The 27,577-nt window shown below is 37.5% G+C and overlaps 1 protein-coding gene across 13 annotated transcripts in view; it reads right to left on the bottom strand.

Moving 5' to 3' along the window:
• The window catches only part of IARS (isoleucyl-tRNA synthetase), a 115,498-nt gene that overhangs the window by 63,675 nt on the left and 24,246 nt on the right, over positions 1-27,577 (bottom strand). For all 13 annotated transcript variants that reach the window (XR_003252730.1, XR_003252732.1, XR_003252733.1 and 10 more), the window contains 6 exons: positions 25,100-25,187; positions 20,856-20,916; positions 19,028-19,123; positions 14,916-15,038; positions 13,511-13,602; positions 8,024-8,122 (listed from right to left, as the gene is read on the bottom strand). Coding sequence is in view for 5 of the 13 variants with exons in the window: in XM_026061195.1 (XP_025916980.1) it covers positions 8,024-8,122; positions 13,511-13,602; positions 14,916-15,038; positions 19,028-19,123; positions 20,856-20,916; positions 25,100-25,187 (559 nt within the window). In the remaining 8 variants the exon portion in view is untranslated. The remainder of the gene's footprint in view (positions 1-8,023; positions 8,123-13,510; positions 13,603-14,915; positions 15,039-19,027; positions 19,124-20,855; positions 20,917-25,099; positions 25,188-27,577) is intronic.

Here is a 27,577-nt window from a genome sequence, read left to right as displayed (position 1 = left end):
GAAAAAGAAAACTCCTCCTCAAAGGCCACCCAGATAAATATTTGTATTTACAACACAAAGATAAACAAAAAGTGTTTCAAAAAGCTAAAATATGCTTTTCATGGTTAACCATGGGGTATTTGTCACAAACCTCTTTCAGCTTGAAAGCACAGATTTTAGTTGTATGCTGATGACTCCACTGAATTTGAAGTTTGGCGTGACAAGCAGGATGGCTGGTGCCACAGTCAGCGTAGGGCAAACCACTGCTAATGACGCTGATGCTGCAGCTTGACCTTTCATTAGGTTTGAATCTGTTCAAATAGTTCCAAGCATTTGCAACTGCAATCAAATCACTGGCTTCAGTCCTAAAGCAAACCTGCTAAAGCCCCCAAAACAGTGCTGCTATAAACAGGTTTATTTCCCAACTGCCCTACAATTTGTGTTGTTTTTGACCTTCAAATTTCTCTGCAAAGTGACAGATAGGATTTCATACTTCCTTCTCAAACATTTAGCAAAGTTAAGGAGACTGCTGTCTCAGCAGGTTTGGAGGCTCTTCATTTATGCCTTTAGAATAGTGTGGGATAATAGGCACTTCTACTTTCTTGTTATCCAAGATATTGCACTAAATAAACTTCAAGATACAGACATTTCAGTAGTTCGAAAATCCACAAAACTGGACTTCAGGACACAAATGAATAAAGTGATTCATCATATCATAAATTAGAAAGATTCTGAATGAATATACATCAGTTTGAACTTGCTTGAATCCTAATTTCTTTCATATTTTCCCAACCTCAAAACCCTGTTGTAAAAAGTTAGAGTTGATGAAAATTGATAATCTGCTCCAAATTTGTATATCCATTTTTGACTGTTTGCTCCCATTTTTTGGGGTAGATTTTAGTTTTTGCTAAATTTACGCAACACTAAGTGTTGTGCAAAACAAACTCCCATTTCATTGGGTAGCTACTGATTTCCTTAGCGTCTCCCACTGCTTCTTCAAAATTAAGAATCTAAAATGAGAATTCCATTTGATAAACAAAGAAAACAGGAAGGCAAAAAAAAAAAAAAGTCCAGTCCTTTAAACAAAATCTGTTAGTCAGCTAAAAACACAAACTGCTTTTCTCATCTTCAAAGTCTGTGTACTGTAGAGCATCCAAGTCACACAAGCAAAACAGGCATTTGAAAATAGCACGAGGGATCATCTCCCATCTCAGAGCAGGAATGTGTGTGACTCGTAGTGAGTTACCACCACTGCTGATCCAGGCAGCTCTCATTGCCAGCTAGCACTTGGGGAACAACATTGACTAAAAGGGGTATATTTGCTTTCCAATTCTTCTCTCCCCAAAAGGAATAGGCAGAATGTAAGGAATGAAATCCTTACATGAACCAGAAGGAAAAATTGTTAAAAGGATAAGGATGTCTGCTTCTTTTCTGCACATATATTCTGAAGTGTTTCTCTCGTGTTCATACCCCAATTGTAAATATCAATTTCAACGTATTATTGCATTTCCAAGCTCCGATGTGCTCTGCGTGACTCAGTGAGTTGGCTCACTTCCCTCTAGTCACAGGATACAGGAACACTGCCTCCAAGAAATATTGTCCCTCCTTTCTGTAAACACTAACACCAATACTGAAGGAGACTTATCAAATATTGCCATAGCGCAAACATTATGTTTTATTATCAATTTAACATTAAAAGCTGCTTGAGATTTTATACAAAAGATATTCTAATTCCTTCTCACTCTTCAGTATTCTTCTCATTAGCTAATTGTATTCATGACATTCTTCAAAAAACCATAGCAACTTTACATAACGGATAGGATTTACTTTGTAAGAACTGAAGCAAGCTCTTAGCTTACAAATTATTTGAGAAACAGTCACATGAGAGCTAGACTATAATGCCGATAAACAAAACACTACCTTAAATAGCGTAAATTAGGAATTCAAACACCAGATTAGCACCCAGCATTTGACATGTTTGAATCTGAGATGATGATCCCCAAATTATCCTCCATTTTGGTAAGCTGGTAATTCTTTAAGTGACTCCTGAAACCAGAAATCATTTATATATCTGGAAAGGAAGAAGTTATTCTTCCAGGATATAACCGAGCTGTAACAGCAAAACAACGCTGATCAAATAATTATTCTAAGTCATTCAACTAAACATGTGCAGATCTCTTTGAAATCATAGCACAACACCTGTGAATTCAAGTTAGGTCTAGAATTTTCTTTTCTTTTCAAACATTAACCAATCCTTAGAAGACTAAAAGTCTTCAACTCCATTATGTTAATTTACTCTAATAACAAGCCTCCTTCAATATGCCCTCAAATTGATTTTTAATGGTTTTTAATTCAGGGAGATAAAACAGGCAACTACTCATGCCCTTTTGACACTTTAATTAGCGCCAACGCTAGATCGGGGACCTAATTAAATGCCCCGGGGCGGGTGGGGCCGGGGAGGAGAGGATAGGTCAGTGTGGCACCGCACCGAACCCCCCGCACGCCGCCTGCCCACTGCAGCGGCCTCTTCCTCCTCCCCACGTCTGGGCAGCTCATCCTAATGGTACCCACGGCACACACCCCACACCGGTGAGGGTTGCCTCCACCGCTGCAACAGCATTTGTTGCTCATATGCGGCTTACATTCGTCAAATTAACAGTACTTTCAATCATTTTGATATAGCACTGTTTTTCCTCGCTCTTTCATCCTGGTTCCCATAGCAACAAGCACTTCAGCCCAGACTGCGATGCTGCTGCAGACTGCATCATAACCATACTGTCAGCAGCGCGTGGCTGCTTGACAAGTCACGATTAAGGGAAGCCTTAACCCCCAATTTTGTGATACACATATCCCAATACCTATTTTATTTGTAGGACCCAGACACCAATGCTAATTGCTACTAAAATACTTAATCTTAGCAATGATGGCAAACCCCCTTGCACTCTGAAATCAATGCAAAATGAAGCTTTCATTCTGTTGTTCTTCCTGCTTAGTTTTCTTTGGAGTATCATGTGGAATATTTATGGTGACAAAATACTTTTATACAGTACAGTCACTTAGGATTTCTTTCAACTTACTCACATAAATATGTTTGCAATGCTATAAAGGCGGCAGACATTCAACATACTGCAAACACAGATAATTAGTTGCCTAACAACATGGCATTGTAACTGCTTAGCAAACTGACAGGGTTCAAGTCATACGTTACTTCATAAGCAGCAAGCTTTTGGTGGCCATTCCTTAGGGATGAAAGGATATTTGGCATAACTGGCCACTGCTGCTCAAGAGGCCTTGAGAGGAGAGCAAAATTAGGATGCAGTAGAACACAAGCCATCCAAATCAACTGCAACAAGCCTTAAAACTTCCAATCCTCAGCTATGTCTGATAACAGACAGTAATAAAACCTTCTGGCTTGCACTGCACTTAGATGAACATGAGGCTCTCCCTGCAGCAAAATTTTTTTCATGCCTTATGCTACAGAGTCTAGTTTGCATTTTTCCTCAGGAAATGCTGCCATCTAGTGACCGCTACAGAGGACCCGGCTTCTTGTATTCCCATTTCCTGAGCGAGACAAGTGCGATCAGGGATTCAAAAGGAAGAATGACAACTTCATGGTCATATTAAAAATAACTATAAAACGTCATATAAGATGCAATTTAAAAAGTGTCCAAATAAAATAGGAAAAACAAAACATTCTGCTGGACAAACCCTACCTCTCCCCCTCCCCCAAAAAAACAGAGAGAGCACGCATGAAACAAGGGAATTCGTTTTCTCACATTATTATTCAATTCTCTTACGATTTCAATTTCTGCATCCCCTGCTACAGAGACGTATTTCTTATCTGTGCCAAGGTAAGAGACCTGGGAGAAGAGAGGAAACATTCGCTCCCGGCTGCCTGCAGCCCAGGGCCCGCGCTGCCCAGCAGCGAGGTTGCAGGCAGGGGGCCCGCGGCACTCGGGATGAAATCACGCCTCCCACGAGGGCGCGAGGCGGGTTGCTGCTCAGCAAAGGCGGCGGCTGGCCAACGATCGGAAAGGCCAAGGTCAAAAGCATCTCAAAAGACTAACTTGTTGGACTACTAGCCGATGGATGGGAAAACACTTGTTCCTGGAGCTCTGCATACAGAAATGGCAGGAAGTGTGCAAAACTCACACTCGTCAAACAGGAAATTAACTTCTAGCAGAACAGCCAAGGGCCTGTGTTCTTTACAATATATTCATTCATCACAAACTATTATTTCTTAAAGTCATGGAATCGTTCTAGCTAAGGACCAACACATCAAGCTCTTCACTACAGAGTTTGAATTTTTCACTGCTAAGAAGATGCCAGAACAAAAGGCTTCAGTTGTTTGAAGTCACTTACCACCTTTCATATCTGCTTTCCTTTCATTGCTAGGCATTTCGCCACTACATTAAGTGCTGTGCTTCTAAGGTAAGCAATGTCAGAACAGGGCAACAGTCTCTAACAGCAGAAACTAGCAATCAGGCAGATGTGAGCCCTTCACAAGAAGTTACAGAGGTAGAACTTTAGGTGAGAGAGTTGAAAAGAAAAAAAAAAAGTGTCCAAACCTAAAATTTAAATACAAGACAGTCTATAGAACACACTTTTTTTAAATCAACCTATCAGTATCTTAAAATGTTACACACACTGCTGGAAGTATGAGTTAAAACAACTTAAAAATGTAAGTATAAATTACACAGGTTTTACACTAACTTATTCCTTACACTAACATATAAATTTGTAATTCATACAAACTCTGAACTCTGTGTTGACAAAGAATTAGTCCTATATTACACGCAGGAACCTGAGGTATCAAGGTTTAGTTACTTGTTTGTGGTTACGTAGGAAATGCCCTTTCAACAAATCATCTTACAGGAAGACAGAGTTTTAACACACACAAACAACTAAGGCTGGAATCCAGAGCACTTATAACAGGGGCCCAACTTAGATACTGCACCTAACTGCACACTGACGCAACAGGAAACCGCAGCATGACAGACTTCAATGGGAAGCAGCTGGATTTGCCCTTCTTTAACTTAAGTACAACAGTGTTAGGCTGCTTGAATACAAGATTCCCGATACTTTGTTACCTCTTCTTCCAGTTGTGTGGTAAAGAGAAAATTTGGTAGGGATCCCGGACCAAAAAGTCTGAAACATGGGCTCTTTTATTACTGTTCCTATTCTACCTTGTCAGCAACATCCAGCACACCTGGCTTCTCACTCTGATCGGAATAAGGCCAGGAGAAAGAAGAGGTTTGTTTTTTTTTTTTTGGTTTCTGGTTTTACAAAGATACTGACACATCACTATTTCACGTAGCCATTCTTGTCAGCTATAGCTAAGTTCATTTGGAAAAAATGAAGACACAGTTGCTGGCTTTAAAGCCATGATCACTCAAAATTTATTAGCAGTATGTTAATTCATTAAAAAACTAATTAGAAATGCAATCAGGTTGCAAAGTCTGGCCAACTATGTTTAATCTATTTCATCAAAAAATACCTAAAAAGAGTGCAGCTATTCTTAAGGGACAATATACCTATCAGTCATTTAAAGTAATAAGAAAGCAACACAGTCAAACTCATTTTCCAAAGATTAATATAGTCTGAAAAGCATTCATCCCCAATTTTCTCTCTTTCAGGACATGCTGAAGCCCCAGAGAGTCCAAAAATAATTTTTTAAAAAAACTAGGTATTACTCCTGTGGCACTTCAAGAGATCAAGTCTCTTCAAATACAAAAAAAGTAGGTTTGGGGAAGAACAGAGTCCCCAAAATCTAAATAAATGGAAATTAAGGATTGCCAGCTTAAGAAGTTACACCCCAAACAAAACTGACATCAGTGAAAAACATAGAAAGAGAACCTTAAGCAAACAGCCTTTCTTTTAAAACATTGGATTTTAAAAGTCATCTTTTTTAAACAAAAGCCATCAAGCATTTGAACTATTTATTATGAATTCACATGCTGGAAACATGTATCAATACAATTTTACTAATAATTTGATGATGATATCTATTTGTGGCCATCTCTCCTAAACAGGATTCTTAAAATCACTAAGACCATACTATTTTGAAAGAAGTCTCAAGGAAGCAGTTTTACATTCAATTATGGTATTAGGTTGCAACTCAAAAAGAACTGCTTGAAAGACAATGGGTGCTTCAATTTAAGAAAGCTGAATATTACCAATTGATATAAACATCAGGGCACCCTAATGATGCTGTCCTCTCACCTAATATTTGCAATGACAGCTCTCACATGTGGTTCCAACTGTATCCCCACTGATCAACACCCACATAGGGCCCAAATACGAAGATGAAGTAGGGTGGAAGCGATTTATGAATTCTTAGGAATACCTCCCGGAGGAGTGGAGGTCATTCTTAGCAGTTTCTTCTTGAAGTTTTGTCTCTGGAAAAGCAAAACTAGCTTAACTATTCAAGCATTTTCTTTTCCTCATAGGGTCATTATATTTTTCTTATGTTTATGTGAAAATTAAGTATGCAGGTCTACTGGCAGTCATCAAAACAGTAAAAGCATCTTGAGAAAGCTAATTAAAGCTAAGAACAAACACTTTCACCCCCTCTCCAGCTTATTTTTCCCCAAAAGGAGGATCACAGCATGTTCTGTTATGGAAAAATGAAAGCAACACTTAGTAATCTATAAAGTCTTCTTACATATCAAGCATGTGCTTATTGCAAGTTAGCAAGACAGCTTTGCAACATTTTTGGATAGTCTGTATCATGGATCACTAAACTTGTCACATATTGCAACATTTACAGTGCTTGTACCAGGTAAGCAGTTGCGCAGAAGTTGTTCATGGAGAATTTAATTGCTAACCATTGTCTATGAAGAAACACAGCATAATCTGTAATCGTTCACTAAAGCTGAGTCACCTTCTTGAACACGAATGCAGCTGCAGACCAGAGGCACACGGCACTAGAAGCCCGACTCTGCTGCAGTCCTTGCACTGAAAGATTGAGCGGCAGAAACGGCACATGGTACAACTGAACAAAGACACAACCTCCACATTTTTCACCATCTCATCTCAACTTCCCAGGCACAGACTATTTGGCAGGGAGGGAAGGGAAGGTATCAGGACAAGCTTGGAAAAAGTGAAGGTTATGAAGGTGGAGAAGACAAATTTATGGAGTGCTTTTGTAGCACACAGACCCTATCATGGACTCCCAAAATGGCTATCATCTCTAGTAGTTCCCTCTTATACCCAATTCAGTAATATATTTAAATTACTTAGAACTATTTGTTATCTATTTCTTTTCACATAAGTTTCACACAAATATTTTTCAAGTTCCTTATACGCATATGAAGATTTATTTTTTGCCACAAGTAGTGTATTTTTAATCAAACTTCTGAAACTCTGAATTTACATGTTTCAAAATCTAAAGGGGGGAGGTTGTGAGGTTGTTTGAGGGTCTTTTTTTTTTTTTTTTTGCCTTACAGCTCTTCAGATGCACCTATGGCAAAGTATCAACCTTATCTTGTAATAAGCAGATGAAGAGAAAAAAGTTGTCTAAAAATTAGTTTAATTTGAAACCATGAATACCCAGAGTTTAGCTACCTAAATTCCTCTCTAGAGAACCTGTTTGGGTGGCTTAACTGTGCATTTCCATGGTTCCTCATGTTGAGATTCCTTTGCAGTTTATCTCTCACGCCAAATTTCCTAGGGTTGCATCACATGATTTGAGGATACTTTTTACAACCTCGTAATGTATTTCATTGTAAATTATTAGTACATACTCAACCTTAATTACACACTAAAATATGTTTTTCATGGAATTTTATACCAGTAAAGAATGCCTTCTCAGAAGCAAGTAAGGAAGAGTGCACAACCATGTTCATGCACCAGGCTCATGAGATTGAGGCCCATTCAGGAAGCCTGAGATAAGACACTGTTCAGAGCTAGTTGCTAGCTCCATTCCAATAACATTGACTAAGAAAGACAGAATGGAAATACGATGCAAAATTAGCACACCAAAGATGGGAAAGTTTTGGTGTTTTTGTTTCTTTAAAGAACAAATATATGCAAGAGACATTACCAGTAGCATTGCGCATTATTCTCCAGTAGCTTCTCCACCATGTGCTCCACTCTTACAAACCAACTTGGCACAGCTTTGTATATCAATGGAGTATCTGACCTGTAAGAGAAGGTGTTGGGGGAGAGACCAAAACAAACAAAAACATTTTCAGGGCTATGGTATTTATAAAGTGCTCTTTAAAATGTGTTTTTGTACATCACAATCTCTTCTCCACAGACTGAATTAATTGCACTACTCAAAGTATTATCACATTAACAAAGGTGGGTTTTTTAAATTGTTACTATTATTATGATTACTACACAAATCATTACACTTACATGAATTATTATATTAAAAACTTTAAAAAATAAAAAAATTTAAAACCAGCAATTTAATGAGTTTTTATAGCAAGAGAAATCATGAGAACATTCAAACTGTACTGGAATTTTATATACCTGCATATAACAATACTATCAACTTCAGTAAGTATTAAAATCAGTCCAATTTAAACCTTCCAGGTGAGTTCATTCTGTACTTTTTTTTTTTTTTTTTTAAACCTGTGTATATCTAACTTGAAAAGCTAGAAGCTATGTTTTTATTAATGGTGGTTAAAAGAGTAAACCATAAAGATGGAGTAATAGTACCCAGAGCTAACTAGATGAATGTCCCATACCAGGGGGAGAAGGAAAGGAAAAGATACAGATAAGCAGAAGAAGAAAGAAGTGATCAAGTCATCATAATAAATTCCTTACCTCAACTTTCAATACAAGTCATAAAACCCTTGTGCAGTAAAGGGGAGAGTCAGAACCTGGGCTCACTGTAGGGCAGACTGCACAGACTCTGATAAATTCCCTAAATTACCTAGTAAAATTAATATCTTTAAGCATCTGACTGCATTGAGGACTCAAACAGGTCTCCTATTTGGCAGGTCCATAATACTATGGCTTGAAGTCTTGAGAGCATGTAAAAGTAATATGTACCCTTCTAAAGAATCTGGTGATCTAATAGTGTGTAAAGAACATTATAGGAGAGTTCAGAGATTTCTAAAAGTTTACATCTATCTCAGCATTGCAATCTTAGAAAAGGAGACTGAGGCCTAGGGGAAGGAATTCATCTACTGCTACATAGCAGCTTCAACAGTGCTGGGACAAGAAGTTCAGTCTTCCTTAACGTCAACCCACCACAAAGTGTTTCTCAAAGCATTACTGGTTTTTTTCTGTTTTTGTTTTTTGTTTGTTTGTTTTATAAGACAGTTTGCCTCGGAACTTGGAAATAAATTTGCTCAGCAGTAACTTGCAACCAAAGGCCCTGAGAAGCTACCATTATCTCCTACAGGCAGTCAATTATTGTAAACAACCCAATCTTAAAATGCTTATTTTACTTATATCTATTTACTCATTTGAAGTAAGCAAACTACTGTAGATTATGATGTAAATCAAAACTACTGTGAAGACACTTCCTAATGGTACACCTGCCTGACCAGTAGAAGAAAGAAGAAAATTCACAGCAAAGGTTGTTAAAACCTGGAGAGGGAAAAAAAAAAAAAAAAAGCAATCACATTGCATACAGTCCAATAATAAAAAAGACAAACCACTTGCTCTCTTGATACCATATTTTAGAAGATATTTCCTTTTAAATATAAGATTTGCACTTCAATTTGTGTCTTTTAAGAGTTAAAGTATCTATAACTAACTTTACAGTAAAGGGTAAGAGCTCAAAGCAATAATAATATAGCAATGATCTCTGTCAAAAGCAAACATATTAAGCTAGTAAGTTCTGCTTCTCAAATTTAAGTTCTAACACGTATAAAAGGGAACAGTTAACTCCTCAGGCAGCAGCAAAACTAGAGTTAAAAGGAAGTATTTTGCAAACTACAGGACACTTCAAAAGTATGTTAGTTTTATTGAGCATCTTGTTTAAAATGTCCTAAAGAATGATGAATTGCCATCACATATAAGATTTTGAATTACCAGGAACAACAAGAATAAAATCTGATAGTAACAGTTTCTGATATGGTCATATCAACATGTTGCAAAAAGAATGCGGGGACAATAAATTTGCACCCATGCTCTATCAGGAGCAAGTAGCTGGCAGATAGGGCTGACTAACAACATGCTTTAGTGCAGAAGTAGCTTCAGATGCAAAGGATCCACTCCAAAGCACCCACAGAGAACAGTCTCCCTCCACAGGAGGGTAGTAAGACAGGGCAGATGGCATGGTTTCCCTGAATATTTTCTCCCTTCTAGTTGTACTGCCAAGCACTACCTCACCAAAGGGGGGGAGCAGGAGTGGAGAGAGGGAGAGAACAAGGTATTGACAAATTGCCCAGCCATTAATATCTTACCCAGTCCTGCCTCTCAATGAGTCGAGAGGGTTGAAGTTCTTCTTTGCTGAGAACTGAATGAAAAATTCCTATTACTGGGTTGTGTTTTGCATTAATACAGGACAAGGGGAAAAGCTATCCAGCCAGACCTCAAGGTAGAGATGGATACCTGCCTAAACTCTCTATCTAAACTGAAGGGAGGTTTCCCCTTTCCACATAAACCAAGCCACTTTGGGGAGACTTAAATAGGTTCCTTGCAAAACAGGAAGGCAAGGATTTGTTCCTATGAAGTAGAATAGTCACAGGAGGTCTGCTAGATCTCCTCAGTCAGAATATAGCATGATTAAAGAATAATAAATAAATAAAGGAAAATAAAAGGAAAAACATAAAAGAAGAAAAAAGAAAGGGAAGAAACCCACAAACACAACCACATTACTCGAGTCAGTTATGGCAGTGATGCTGGCTCAGGAAATCCATTATCTGAAAATCACTGGAAGCCAAGGGAGTACTACACTGAATGCATGCTTGTTTTCATTTTTTTTCCCCACACGTTCAATTCTGGACATTGTCTGATGAAACAGATGGATGTTTGATCTGATTTAGTACAACGACTCTTAATGCTTCCACAAAATTGTCCAACTTCAACCCAACCGTCCAACTTCAGATCTGTGCTGCTTCAATACTTCACAAAGGATCAAGACTGATCAACTCAATTTACTAACAGTACGAAACTGGACATAGAAGCAGAGGTAAGTCTGCAACGGGGATCAGCTGCAATGCTGATGTGAAAACTGAGAGATCATGTTCAAGTACAGACACAATGCAGTCCGGCTTTTTAAAAGTATACACAGCTGCTTGAACATTTAAAACATAAAATAGATGAGGCAGAAGGCAAAAAGGCTGCAGATGCCATAAAGAACACATGATTAAAACAAGACATAATAATCCCCTTCCGTATCACTTTTATTTATTTTTTTTGGCAACACAATGGAGCAAACTCGCACAAAAATCAGGAAGAATTGAATGAAATTCAATTTAAATTCAACTGAAATAAACCCCCTAATCCCAAAGACCAGAGGATTGGTCTTCATATGCTAGCAAGAGTTGGTACTTCTTGAGGTGGATGTTCTACCTAGAGTTCAAGAAGTACTTATATTAATGGACCTGTGCGCTGTATGTTACAGTAACAACGAGCTCAGGTTGAACAAGTCAATATGTGAAAGATAAGACAAAAAGTTCAGGCAAAATATTGGGATGATGCAGTGAAAAGCACCACCCAAGGACACAGGCTTTAAAGCAGATAAAGTGCAGCAAGAATACCTTATTTCAACAACTTAAAAATGTTTGCTATTTTGCTCTGATATGCAGCTTCACAGTGCATGTTAAGACCTGATAGAGTAACACATTCAGCTTTGGAATATCATCCTATCGCATACAGAAATAGTTTTTAAACTCAGTACCAGCACCACCTTTGGTGAAGGGTAGTGGGAGCATGCTTGCTTACAAATGTGCCCTTTAGAATTGTATCAGAGGAACTGAAGCACCTAAGCAAACTCACTGGTCCTTAGCAGTGCCATAAAACTAACATTCCCTGGAGGAGGGGGGAACCCTTTATACATGGAAAGATAAAGGCTGGAAAGAATGTTCTCTATGGACACTGCACATTCCCAAAAGTTTTTTCATATTTGATTTGGACTGCACAGCTGTTTAAAACACATGGTGATCTTTGCTTTGCTTTCACTGGCTTAAAAAGACAAAACTCTGCATCTGTCAATGACAGAGCTTCCCAATATTGCTTCCAAATAAAACAGCACACAGTAGCTGCAACGGGCACTACAGCTGTCACACTTGTTATCTTTGCCGCCCCCGCCCCCCCCCTTTTTTTTTTTAATTAAAGAGTTGTTAAATTGCCTGCTACCTAGACCATATGAGCATTTAGACTATCAAGCTCTCAAATGTACATGGATTCAGCCCATGATCTCTTTTCTCAGCAATTCCAATGAAGGGGAATTCTAACTGAAAATTATATGTACTTACCAAGTTTCTCTATTTTCCTCTCCTTTAAATTTTTTAATTTAATTGAGAGAGAATTACTACAAATCACAGTAACAAGATTACAGTGCAAAAAAGGCCCCTCATTTGATGATGCATAAAAGGAAGGAAAACATCTCAACATATTCAGGATTCGACAACTGCCTGGTTTCAGGGAAAAGCATGAACAATAGTACTTTAAGTAGCAGAGTCTAATTTCAAAGTTTTCCTACATTAATCAAAATAACTTATAATGATGTGCGAAGTCAAGAACTACTCTTCTACTTTTAGCATATTCCAATTATGGTTTGATTTCTGATGGCAGTGAAATGAGCTTTTCAAGTAGAATCCATTATTCTGTTCTTCCCACCAGATAATTTGCTGCTAGGTGCTGCCTGCAACTTATCATCAATCAACAAAAATGTCAGAGTGGCAGGATTAAGTATGTTCTACAGAATCAGCACTTCTGTTACTGGTTTGTCTCAAAAGCCCATGACTGTAAAGTTGAATTGTTACATAAGAAAAATACAACTGTTGTTTGGTTTTGGAATACCATCTATCAAAACCTGTCCCAACTCACCAAGGACATAACACTTGAAGAGCATTTCCCCTCCCTCCTCTAGGTAGCTCTTAGGAAAAAAAAAAAGAAACAATCATGCTATTCAAAGGCAAGTAAAGGTTATTCTTGCTACAGAGCAAAGATAAATGCTCACTGCTAAAGCACTTCACCTAGTAGCATTAAAGCTAGGTATAGAGAAAACTTTTTATCACCATCACATCAATACAAGGGCTGAATGCATCACATATGACTATCAAAATTTTCAAGTGATTTCAAAAATTAAACTAGATTTTAAAGTGTTTCTTAAACTTATAACAAAAATTTTCAATATAATATGCTTACTAAACCTGACTACTGAACTTACTTTTGTTTTTCTTTTTTAATTTACTCAACTTTTATACTGAACTTCTTATTTATTTGGATTTTAACCCAAAACTGGAGCCCCTCTCAGTCAATAGTCTTGACTTGTGGTACTTTTAGCCTTGTTAAAAAAAGTATAAGGAGGTTGAGGGAGGGGACAAAAGAAGAGACAAATTTGATGAAACTACTCAGTTACAACCTTCAATCTGAAAGCCATATGCATTTCTCTCCTTACCTCCAGCAGAAAGGATAGCTGTGCTTAAAACTACTGCTGTGAACCAGTCTGCCTTTCTCTTTCAGTAATTTAATGATGTTCTTATCTGCATCCTAAAAAGACAGAATAAAAAGATTTCCTTGGAATATAATTTTCACTATTTCAGTAAGCTATTACAGGATTGGTCTTCACCATCCAGCTGAAAAAAACCCACATATCTACAAATAGTCTAACATTCACACAAAAACCAGGAAGCTTCTGCACAATTTATGCATTTACTGCAGACGCGCCATAACAAAACATTCAAACTTGAGAAATGACTTGCTCCCAAAATCCTGGTATATAGCATCAATTCCATCTTGTCCTTAACTGTGTTTCGACATACACAAAACTATGAAATACAAATTATCTGCAGCATTCATACCAACCAGAACTCGCATTAAGTAATATCTTAAATCCTGTCAAAAAATCAGAAGACTCGATAAAAGCAGCCATGTAGGTGCCTCTTACCTAATATTTAGACTTCACAACACCATGTTCCTCCAACATGTGACCACAGTTATAGAAGCTGATGCACCTTACTAACTACGGAGATTGATATTCTAAGCTAGGAGTGAAAACTGTGCATTAATATTCAAAGACAACCTGCTGGACAAATGAGTGTCAACAAGACATTAAGAAAGTGAAAAAAATCAAAATATACACGTATTTTTTGATAAAACAAGATTTTAAGCCTTTCTCCTGTAAACTGCCTTTATATGAACATGCTTTGCTACCCAGTTGTAGCAGTGGGGAACCCCGATTAAAAACAATTTATTTCCTGAGTACATAATACTAATGACACATTCCTACTGATTTTTATTTGTAATAATTTGGGGTTCCTTTGGGGCTCCCTTCGCATGGATACTCTTGCATCCATTAACAAGTAAATTCACATGGCAACTTTTCCCACAACTGGGGAGAAATGACTCATTTTTTCTCCTCTAACCAGCCACCTAGTACAACAAGACTTGTATAAACTTAATTACTTTGGAGACCTTTCCCTGACATCTATGAATTCAGAAATTATCTGGAGGCAACGGGAATACATGCCGGTGCACACAGACCTACAGACTACATATATAACATTTCCATAAGAACCAGGGAGAAAATTGCAAGTCTTACTACAACAGATATGAACCAGAGATATTTCTATTCTTTTCCCTTTCATTATGAGATTTACAATATTGCTTATGTTTCAAATTCCTTATTTGCCAATACTGTAATAAACAAACCTGACATTGTCCCAAGTATCAAAAGACATTTTGTTTTTTCCAGACACCAAAGACACACTGAAGACAAAGTCATTCAGGTAAACAAAAACTTCTACCACTTATAAATATTATCTTAAATAAAGCAGTAATTTACTTCCTCCAAGATCACCAACCTTCACATACTGTCCAGCAAAGTCAGTCACTTCTGCTGTGAAGCAGCCTGATGCATCAACAGGACAAACTGGCACAGAATCTTTCTGAATAATATTAAAATCCATGCAGACTCTGTAATCATCCTACAAAAGAGAAAAGTACAAAGTTATAGAAATCTAAAATACTGGTTAAAATACCCATGTCTGGAAAAAGAAATTAAATGTTAAATATTAAATGCAATAACTGGACAAGAATAGCAAAATACTCGGTCACCACTAATCCAAAATATGCATAGGAAAAGACGTATTTTCAAGGATTGTACTTTTATTCATCACAAAGATATTTTCTTCTGAGTACATGCATTTTCTCCCCCATAGTAGAGGGGATATGTGCGTGTGCTTCTGTGCATATACCTAGACACACACAGGTAGTCAACAGCTTCAGGCCATTATTACGTAGGAAGGGAGCTGACAACCTCTAGGCCATACTATTGTACCAGTCAATAAAGACCAATTTCTGTATAACGCACAAGCCCGTGTGGCATTTTTCATAAGCCAGGTTGTTTTAATCAATTTAATTCCTGAACCCAGCATAAGAAAGCCCATTTTCTGAACGTCTTAGTAATCTAATGTCTTTAAATCTATGCTTCTCAGTCTTTCTTGGCCTATACACAACAATACTGACCAAATATCACATATGGACATCACCACAGCCTTAGTTCTAATTTTTAATTTCCTGTAACAGTAAAGGGGGCAGGGGGAGAAGGTGTCACTTTAAACTTCTCATGATAGAACATTATTGGGGGTCTGGGTGGGGGGCGATGATGGTGGAAACAGTAGCAGATCAATCACTCTCAGCATTCACAGAATCGCTCCATTTTCCTCAAAGAAAAGATCCTAAGTCTGCATCAAGTTAGGTTGCTTTCTGAGTTTTAGAGGTTCTTGTATTGCTGATCTGACCAGACAGGGGAGAAACAGACTTTGGGCACAAAAACTGTAGTTTTGTCTAGTGTGAAATGGAACCTGTGGTGACCTTGTCTGTCAAAACTGGCTGCAGTTGAACTGTCAGCCTCCTCTATGCTTAGAGCTCATTTACCTTTTGTAAAACAAGGACACAGCAGCTATTTGACAGAGCTGCACTCTAAAGCAATTTTTCCAGCTTGATCAAGGAAATCATAACAGAAGCAAGTGTTTAAATGTTTCAGTAGCTAGCAGAATTCTCCTTTCCTAGATCTAACAAATAATGGTGATCCAACCTTTGGGGTGACAAAACAGGGATTCTAGACCCCCTCTGTGGCTGTAGCAACGGTAATTCTCAGTTAAATGCTAGACCTCATCTTGTACCTCCAACACCACCCACTAGTTCCAGTGGTTCCCAGCTCCTTCAAGCCAGATCTGGTGGACATTGCCAGTTGACCCACACTATGTTCTACAGGACATAATGAAACTCATCCACAGTGATAGTGAAGTCAGCTTTTACAAGCACTAAGGCATTACATGTAGAAATTAAAAACCACTTCAGCTATAGCACTCAATTGCTCTACAGACCACAGCCTCTTCCCGCTTCTCGGATGCTGCGGACAGACATGATGCTTATTCAGCCTCCTCTTGGTCAACCAGCTACTTCAGTCAACAGATTAACTGAGATAAGCCAGTTCTCAGTTGAGCTTTCATCAGCTCTTATTGTTGAGATATAGCAAGCAGAGCGCAATGTTAAAATGTAGACCGGATGACAGAACTAACATCAACCCTGATTTGGCAGTGAACAGTAAAAGGCTTTGAAGAAGCAGCCAGCAAAGAGTACAAAGCCTGGCACACTGACAATCTAGCTAAAACATAATAACGAACCTTCCATTTCAGAGGACCCAGGTCAAGAGATGGTACAGTTTGATTTGCATTGCTGATGTGGCCAATGATATACGAAGGGCTCTGCTGTTTCGGTTTTCTACAGTTAGTTCCTTTCTTTTGAAGATCTCAAACTTGAAAGTAAAAGCCTTCCAGACTGACCTGCCACTTGTTTTAATGAAGGTTTGCTTCAGTAAACACAACTGAGAAATACATTCAGGCACATAGAGAAACCCACAAATCCTAAGTTCCACTGGAAAAAAGGACTCATTTCAGTTCTTTCCAGAACTGAAATCAGCGTTCACTTCTGTAAGCCTGTCACAATTAGATCTCTCAAAAGATTACACATACACACACACAATCACCACAAAATTATTGAAGCAAAAGCTATTGAGAGCTCACTGATAAGAATAACTCAAAGCTTTTCTACTTGAAATTTGAAACATAAAAAACAACAAAAAACTGAAGTGACAAGGTTTACTTGCAGCCTCTTATACCAAAATAAAGAGTATTTTTTCAACTTATCGGAAAGAGTGCAACAGCAACATGAAATTTGACTCACACTCAGAGCAGTCACTGCAAACTAGGGCTTTATGCAAACTAAAATATTACTAAAGTTTTAAGTTAATTGTAGACAAACCCTACACATGTTATGGAAAATCAGGCTTGCCGGCCTCCATAACAGGGTCCGACCCTCGGTTCCTGCTGAGGCAGAAGTTCGAAGTCAGACTGAAGAGAAATAAAATTTAATGATACACGTGTGGTAATTACAGCTCGAGCTGGGTGCCTCCGAAGAGGGACCCCGAACAAAGAAATCCCTGGGCAATTATATCCTTACAATCTAAATTCCCCACCCCTTAAGCGATAGTTTGGACCAATAATAACAGTTAGGTCTGGGTTCTTCCCCTTCCTCCTTGGGCCCCTTCATTGTCTCTAGGCAGGCTGCTTCTTATCTTCAAGGTTGGCTACTCCTGCTGTCCGYGTAACTTCTTTATCCCTCCAGCTTGAACCGGCTCTGGGGCCCCCTTTTACTTATCTAAGTAAAAGTTCACAGCCTGAGGCCTAAGGCTTCAGCAAATTTAGCTACTAATGCTAAGCAAGTTATGCTAAGCAATTAATTCTGGACAGCTTCAGTCCGATATTCTCTAACACATATGAGAAGTGTCTGAGCTGCTGAGTTTTAGTGTCATGTTAATCTGGAGATACAAAGACTTTATAAAGAGGTTTTTATGAAGGTTTGTCTTGTTTTGTGAGCTATTTCTTTTTCATTTTGATTTCTTTCAAACTGAAATAACTGTGAGCTACCTGATATCGTATGGTAGCTTATATTTGGCAAAAGTTTAATAGCTTAACAGCTGTATTATGCGGGGACATCTCTTCATATCAATTTTCATCTTGATAAGGGAAACAAAACATTAAAATGGATGCATCCTTCAGAAAAAACGCATCAAAAGGACATAGAAAAAGGATAGGATATTCATATGAATACAAAAAGGGTCTACAATTAATGCCAGCAGTTTCTGGAAATGATGACAGAGTGTGTGCTTCAGGGATCACCAATTCTGGCCATCGGCAGGTCTCAAAATTTTTTGAGGGCATCTCTGGATTACGGCTGAAGACAGGACTCTGTGACAAGGACAGTGAGTCTGAACTACTGCTATGATTTCTGTATCTAAAAACTGAAGTGATGAAATCCATGAAAAGTTATTCCTCTTAACCTTCAAAAGAGGAGACTAAGGGAAAGGACAATAAAATATCTTAGTGGACAGAAAAAAAGAACAGAGCACAACAAAATCCTGTTACACCAAGGGATAAAGTCTCAGAACAAAAGCACTCAAACTCTTTTCTGGCACTCCAAATGCACAGAGTAATGAAACTGAAGCACTGAAGAGGAGCAACATGCTGAACAGAAGTGCAGTTACCATCCAAAATTATGACTTAGCATAGCAAATTTTTACTCTATCAATGCAATAGGTCATTTCTTCTTGAAGTTGTGACTTTAGACTTTCAAAAAGCTAAGAGAAGAAGAAGATACAGTGCTGAGTTCACTTCACATATGACAAGAACAACCAAAACAACAGACACCTAACCTCTCCAACCTAGCACACGAAAGACGAGTACATACAAAGAAATGGCCCACAGGAATACAATTCTGTATTCTGCATATGTATGGGGTTTTTTTTTTAAAATATCACTGTCACCCTGACACATAGTTTGTAGTAGCATCGAAGGCTGAGGAATAGGCTTTGGAACAAAATCAGCATAATAAATATATAGTTCATACTCACAGCACCAAAATAGGGGGCCTGATGCACAACTCCTGTGCCTTCCTCCTCCTTCACATAATTGTCTACTACCACGGTAAAAGCACCAGTATCTTTGCACTGTAACACAAAAACATGCATTCTTAGAACACAGAGGAGCTACATACAACTGGCCACCCTCAAGAGTCAACAGCTGCATTAGAAATAAATTACACACATTAAAGAGAGATAAACCTAATGTTATGCAACCATTTCCCATAGAGAAGACACCCAGTTTGTCCATTTCATTTAAACAACATCAATTATGATTAAACCTAAGACCTCTCTAGAAAGCCTCATGGAGTCAGTTAATCTTCAAGCCTGGAATCAACACACAGTTCAGTGCTTAGCAGAATACAAATCAACATGCTCCTATAAATGAGGATACAAGCAAGAAAGCTGCAGGCATTCTATATTAAAAAAAAAAAAAAAAAAAAAGCAAAAACAAGGGGACTTCTTTATGTCTACCATACCTTCTAATCTCAAAAAAAGTTTATTTCTAGTGATAGATTTCCTTTATTTCCTCCAGAGAAGAAGGTGGTAAGTACCAAGTAAAAAGGAGGGAAAAAAAAAGGAAGAACTAATCTGAAAGACTGCAGTGGGTTCAGTATGTAGATAATTAAGAATAAGGAGCAATTTTCTGTTGCTCAGTTAATATAAAAGTAGTAAGAAGAATTACTGCAGACAATCACAGCTGAATCAGATTTGTTACAGAATATTAGATTTGGCTTGTTCTGAAGAGGGATATTTTGAGAATAAGAAATCCATTCTGAGAAAAAGTTGTATATGCCAATCAGCTCCTCTAAAGTACTCAAAAAATTTTGTCATGTATCCCCAACCTTTACATCTGCAGTCTAGTTTACCGGATCCAGCTATGTGTTTGACCTTTCTCTAGAAATAATAGGTCCTGTGTCCTACAGAGGTTTTCTCACCTTTGCTGACTTCAGCACATACTTCAGAACAGATGGTAGTCACAAATGAATGAATCCCTAGGTGCTTGGCCAGCAGTACTGTAATCCATTTAAAGTCTTTGAAGAATTTAATTTTCTAAATTTTTTTTTTTTTTTTAAAGAATACATAATTTCTCTACCCCCTCTCTTATTTTGTTTATTTTAATATCATCTGTGGTGCTATCATTAACCATGTTAGATTTATGCAGCACTTAAATGCTTCAAAGGACACCCATAAAGACCAGAAATACTAATAGTTATTCTAGCAAAAACTTTTAATTCTTCAACAGAAAATACTACAAGTCTGTGACTATTATCCACAGTCAACTCATTCTCTTGTGAATACAAAATTTGTGGACCTAAAGAGCAGAAGACAAGTTCACCAGACAAAAAGTTGAGAGAATACTGCCTATTCATTAATGTTCTGGGGAAATTTCTCTGTAACCTGAAGTCATGGTAGTGTTTAATCACTGAATTATTACTCTGGATATATTTAAAACTTAAGAAAAAATAAAGAAATAACAGCCAACATTCTGTTTAACCTTTCACTAGGAGTTAAGGCTACCTTAACACAGCATGATATTTGTTATTAGGAAACAAGACTATATATATTTTTTTATATATATAGATTGGGATATTGGGATATATATAAATATATATAGATTGGGAATATTAGTTTGGGATTCACAGCTCAGAACACTCCTGAAAGTGCTTAAATCTTCCATTTAAAAAAAATATATACATATATACACACACACACAAAGATATGCATAAATATATAAAAAATAACAACAAGAAATACAGAGTTGTTTCTACTTCTGTCTTTGTATTCTACATCTAAACAGCAAACTGACTTATCTTACCTTAATAAAATATTCAAAGAGTGGTTTATATTTCTTGCCTTTAAGAGCAATGCCAGGAAACCTGAAGGGAAAAAGACACACACGAACACAAATTAACAACTGGTCAATTGCTTAGTCGACTGGTTACAACGCTGTTTTTCCTATTCCCCTTTTCCCCTCCATAACAGAATTTTACTTCATCAGGTGAAGAGTATTTTCTGAAGAGTTTGCTTCCATTTCTATACTTGACAACTCAAAAGTAGGATGAAAACCCTAATGTGTTAATGCATCTCTAGTAACAGTCAACTGGTATACCTTGTCTTTCAATCAAGCAACCATTTTAAATTAAATATATTAATTAAGCACTAATAACAAATTCTATTTGTGGTAAAGCTGGACTAGAAGCTTCAGGATAAAAAAAAAAGTAATTTCAAATGGAGCTGTCATCTATAGCTCAGCATGTTCAACAGAACTAAATAAGCACTGATCCAAAATAGCTAAAATTTATCAGCACAAAGGTTCATGATATTGAGTATTACAGCATCTAAAGCTTGGGTCATTTCTTGTTGTGAAACTAGGAATCTAAACTCTCCATGGACTGACTGGGGAGCCACCTGTGCCTAACCAGAAAGGTAAAACAGAGATATAGCCTGTGTCTGGCACTCTTCAGGTGTCTAACATCTGACTGTAGATGGCAATGATGGCAATTAGATTGGGATTCACAGCTCAGAACACTCCTGAAAGTGCTTAAATCTTCCATTTAAAACAAAAACAACACCATGCACACACACACACAACACCCCCCACCAGCAACCTAGTTAAAGCACAACTTTAGAAGGGCCAACCTCCATATCTTTATCTAGCAGGTGGGATACCGGTGTGGATGTCACAGAGACGTGATCTTTCCCTCCACTCCAGTTGTTTTACATCCACATCTTCCAAAATAATGGTCAAACCATACAAAATTAGACTACTTGAGAGTGCAAAACTCTTCATAGTTGTTTCACTGTACAATAAGGAACTTGAGCAGTATTTATGCCAAAAACAAATTAAAGAGCATGATTCCCCAGCTCAGCATCCAGGACATCCACCAGGCAAAGGTAAGGGGGAGATTTCTGTTCTAAGCCACAGCTTCATTAATGGTTGATAAATTTTATGTTAGCAACAGCATTAGGAAAGTTTGAGCTGCCCAATCAGTATCAGATGAGAGAATCATTCCACCGCTCAGCCCCACAGAGGTGGGAACGCTCAGACACAAGATGTGAAACACCCAACTGGGGGGGGGGGGAAGAGAGGGTATTATATTTTTAATGCAACACCACTGCATGAAAGGCAAGGGCTATGGATCACATTCCTGACTTTCTCTTTTGATACCTAGAATACTTTGCACTGCTTTCTTGTGACTTAAGTCTAACGGAGACTCTTTGAAGACCACCATAGTAATCCTTCACTTTCAAGGGGTTAACAATTTAGAAACCAAAGAAAGAGACAACGGTGATACGCTGGAAAATAATTTAAATAAATCGAGGGGTTTAATATGCAAGTAGACTAAAACTTAACACAGAGGGAGGAAAGTGTTCAACCGCTTCATAACTACCACTGTCACCAACGAATAAATGAAGCACTCAGTGGCCAAAAGGAGGGCAGTGTACCAGGCCAGACCCATTTCTGCAAAGCAGCAGAAAGTACTCGGATAAAAATGGTAGCCATCTTACCAGTGAAACAAAGAACAAATATTCCAATTTTCTCATACACAAAAATCTACCATTATTTGCATCTGAGAGAAGACGGGAAAGAAAAAACAGTCAAGTCAGATTTGAAAGGAAAAAAAAAACCCAATAACAGAGTACTTCAGAAGTTCAGATGGCTTCAGATACAGAAAATTTTCAGTATAAGATCTGTTCCTTGACCTCCACTTGCCAGCTGGTATAAAGCAAGGTGTCATGAATTTCTCCCTTGAGGGCCTAACTGCCTAAGTTACAAGTCAGCTAAAACAAGCAGACAAACAAAAACAACAAAGAAAAAAACCCTGAAGAGGAAGAAAGTTCATTTCCACGAACTTGTATACTACCAACTACCAAACACCTTTTAACTGTGCCGAGTTTCACATTTGAGAGAACTAATTTATTACATAACAGAAAAAGTGGAGCAGACCAAAAAGAAGCCAGCTTGAGACAACTGTAGCACTGCTGTGGGAAGAAGGAAAACATACCACTCTGCAAGGAAAACAGAAAATGCTGGCACCCTTACGCTTAGGCACAGAGAGGTAAAAGTCATAAAGGTTAAACGAAAAATATTGCAGAACCAGGGACAGAGTCAGACACGGTTTTCAGTTCTAGCTGTTTTAAGGAGCAACACAGGTCTGTTACTTCACAGTTCTGATGAAGAGCAGACAACACATTGCAAGAGGCTGAAACACTTGGTGCCTTCCCTGATACAGGAAAAGAATGATTGTGACCAGACTGAAATTAGATTTATACAGTTTCCAAGGAAAGAAGAATTCAGGACCAAAAAAAGTTGACCAAAAAATTTAATACGCCTAACTTACTCATTTTTCAAGTCTTAAGGAAATTCATTCCAAAGCATTTAAGAAAGCCAAGGTTTTTTTGGTAATATGCTTAATTTTCAAAACTCAGAAGAGGTTTCTAAAGACTGGAAAGGAACATAGTACCAATACTTAAAGTGGGAAATGAAGCACTGATGGACTTAAGTAACAGTCAGAATAACATAACCTGTTTCAACTTTAAGGGATTATGCAGTTAAAAAAAAAAAAAAAAAAAGTAGTGCTAAAGAACACAGAGCATGAATTTGTCAAGAATAAACCACATCAAGCCAAATTACTTCCTTTTTTTAGGCAGAAGAACTAGCTTAACTAGAAAGCAGATACATTTAAATCTCAGTCCTTTGACACTGTTTCTCACATGTCATTCTAACACAAAATATAGAAACATAAGCTAACTGAGTAAGTGCATGTTTACATGGATGCACAACCACTTGAAAAAAGGGGAAAAAAAGTTGTTCTTAATTCAGTATCAGACTGGAAGAAAATATCCTGGCAGAGACTACCGTGACCCTGATGCTATTAAATATTTTTATTAATGACTCTGAAGCAGGGGAGGACACGACCAAAAGATATAACAGAAAATTGAGAGCTCAGAAGTTCTGCCAACACTGGAGAACAGGAACACTGAAAACCATCTTTACAAACTGAGTATTGGCTTAAACTCTAAAAAGTGATAGCTGAAAAGAATTAAGCGGGAGGGGGCAGAATTAAGGGGGGGCAGGGGAGGAGAGGGCAGCAAAAGCAATGCAGAAAGACAAAACAAGATTTACTCAGGTCTGTCACAGTATAATGCATCAGAGTAGATGATACCTAGGCAAGTGTTCCAGCTCTATAGTCCTATAATTCAATAACTACATGTAATTGCTTAGCTGAAATAACAGGTATCCTCTCCCTTCCCCCCCCTTTTTTTTTAATATATGTTTTTATTCTCAAAAGTGATGTTATGAAGCTTCCAACTACTTGGTAAAAAGAGATATAAAAATAAATGATGCAAGTGAAGGAAGGCTGTCATTCATGAAAAATTTTCTAATCGTTCCCAGGGAGAACTCTTTTTTTTTTTTTTTTTTTACCCACTGCACAACACTGAACAAAAGCAAAAAAAATACTGTTATATTCTATCCCTTTATTAGGTTTAGTTTTTGTATAAAAAGATTTAAGAGAAGCCAAGATGCAAACTCTGCCTAGGAGAGAGCTACAGATTAACACCTGCATCAGCTATCCAATCTGATTGTTATTAAATATTTCTTATTTTTCTACTGAGCCAAGATGAATAAGCAGTCTTCAAAAAGCAGTAAATACCACTACTTAAGTTAGGCAGATCATCATATAGAAACAACATTCGCTTGCTAAAGACAATGGTTTTGCTTTTTTCCATTTCCCCTTAAGTACACTCAGAAAGTGTTCTGCACCTGGAAGATTGTTTCCAGTTTTTTAGACCTTTTTTAACATAATTTTTTTCTTAAAGGAGGGAAAAAAAAAAAATCACCTTTCAGTCCATCTGGAGCTTTGTTTTATCGAAGATCAATTTGTCCTAGCAAATTTCAGTTCCTTTTACAGATTTTTGCAAGATGTACACAAAAAGAATCACCACACGTGGAAACTCATCTTTAGATAACTGCAAAATCCACCTTCTCGAAACGTTTCATTTCTGATCTATAGAAATATTGGAAGTTAACAGATGTATAATAATTTAGGTACTTGCCTGTCAAGTATCTCATATTCAGTGTCAGATTTGTACAGTGCTATCAGCCTGGCTTCCATCAAAATGTAAATCTTTCCTGTGGCATTATCTAAAACATAAATAAAACAAAAAGTTACATTAAACTCAATTTAATACCCTGATTTGCACCACTGCAAAACCTTTCGATTCATGCAAGATGGTATCACATTAGCTATAACACTACCCAGAATAACCCTGCTGATCAACCAGTATTTACCTGTGATTTCTTCCCCCACAGAAACCCTACGGCCACTTAATATAAACACTTCTCAAAAGCTAAGTTTAAACAGATACCACAGGATCAAACCCAGTGCCCTGGTATTCAGCGTTTATGTTCAAATGCCAGAACTGCCCTACTTTGTCTACTATCATGGTTCCAAAGAAAAGCAATTGAGAAGTTTCACCAAAAGTAATCAAATCAGAGGAAAACAATTAGAAGAGTTATGGTAAATTGGAGAATTACCACATAAATTAACATGACTAAGTTGACACCTGATTTAATGATTGCCCTTCTTTTCGCTGCCTGAGATGTAATATTTCAATCTTTTTTTATGCTTGACTTTCCTTTTAAAAGAAATAAATATAAAAGTGACACATTATGAAGAAAAGCTGTTTTCTACCTCCCAAATAACCCTCATCTCTTCACTGCAACCATGAATATTATTCAGACCACTATTCTACCAATTTCAGCTTCCTTTATGAGCATGTCTGCATATGGGCTACCTAACTACAGCCCTCCTCAAAGCAGCTTAGTATTTACATTTGCTCATTATCACAGACCACCAGCTAGCCACCAAGTCGCCATGCCCTTATTTGTTCCTATAAATAATGGAATTACAATATTTTGTGAGGACAAATACAAGCTGTTCTGAAACAAAAACCTTAGTGGTATTTTGAGAACCTTAAATAAATTATTAAAAAATGGAAGAGAACTCTATAAAGCATGGGTTAGCCAAATCTCATACAGCAAGTCGATGAGCACAAAAATCGTTCACGTAACTAGTTTACATTCACCATATTCTAGGAAGGTAACAATGGTTACATTTAGGTAACATGCCCCTCGGATCATTTGATGTATGAACTCTAGGTATACTTAGAGGCACCCTAACTTGCTTATTTGGAAACCTATTCAGGTAACAGAAAGACTTTATTTTTTTCCCCACTGTGTTTCGGTCACCATCCCACTAACAGTCAGTGTCAGAGTAAAGAAAGAAAGAAAAAAAAAATCCTCCAACACTTCAGGCAGATTCAGGTCTTATTTCTGAAAATATCCAATAACTCTTTTTGAGCTGACCAAGTTTATTTTAAAACCTTTAAAAAAAAAGTATTTAGTTTTCTCTTAAAACAAAGAAATTCCCCAAACACCTGGAGTTCTCTATAAAGGCCTCTCCAAGTTTTTAAGTGTAACATCACCTCAGGCAAGCATTAAGATTCATGTGTTCATGTTGGAATCGGAAATTCTACCTTTGTTTTGTTTTGTTTTGGTTTTAATCCAGATTAAATGCCATAGTTCACTTGAATCTCCATTTTTATTTACATACACTGCAAAGTCAGAAAAGGCCAGGAATTTGGAAGAATATGAAAATAACAATGCAAGAAGTACTTTTATCCAAATTCCTGTTTCTTTTTATGTACGTATATGAGTGTGTGCATATTTATTTATTTACTGGATCAAGGAAGACAGCATTTCAAAACAAAAACCAGATCTTTTCCCCAAGTGAAAAGGAAGACATCATAACATACTCCTTTGCCAATTAAGAGACTGGGTCTGCAAATCCTGGAGAACTATTTGAAACAGTAATAAAAGCAACAGCCTGTATTTTTTAGGCACCCTATGTGGTCCGTTGCACTCATTTCTTGAGGTGCTCAACGCTCTCATGACAGAGATTACTTACAGCACGACTTGCTTAGCCAGGCTTTTAACCAACTTGCCTAAGAGCAAGCCACAGCACTCGGTCATATGTATTCTTGCACTGGAAATCACTGTATATACTTTGACTTACATTTGTGCTAACAAACACACTTCCGTCAGTTTGAGACGGACAGGAAACACTTTGGGTTAAGAGCACAAAGCTGCTCAGTTACTGTAATTGAGCTGTCATACAGCACTTACCTGCTCATGGGTCTTGAGCCCTTCCCCCCCAAAAAGTCATGGAGACCTAAAGTCATACTATTTTTGAGATACAGAGAAGTGTGACTCAGAGGCAGATAAAACATCTGCTCTTGTTCATTATTTTATGCAAGAGTTCTTAAACTCATGTAATACAGGCAAGGAAAAAAGAGCCTGACAATTGGAAACATCAGCCATACAGCAAGTATATCTCATCCTTCAGAATAACACTTGATCCAACCCCAGCAAAATCCTGTACATTTAGCATAAAAAACCTATCAAATAAAATGTAAGTACACATACACAAGTACCAAAAAAAGAAGCATTCATTATATTTCACCTTAGGTTAA

The sequence above is a fragment of the Apteryx rowi genome, unplaced genomic scaffold (assembly GCF_003343035.1).
Source record: "Apteryx rowi isolate R43461 unplaced genomic scaffold, aptRow1 scaffold_177, whole genome shotgun sequence".
Classification (NCBI taxonomy): Eukaryota; Metazoa; Chordata; class Aves; order Apterygiformes; family Apterygidae; genus Apteryx; species Apteryx rowi.
Note: the sequence above shows the minus strand (reverse complement) of the source record. Positions and strands in the feature narration are given on the sequence as shown.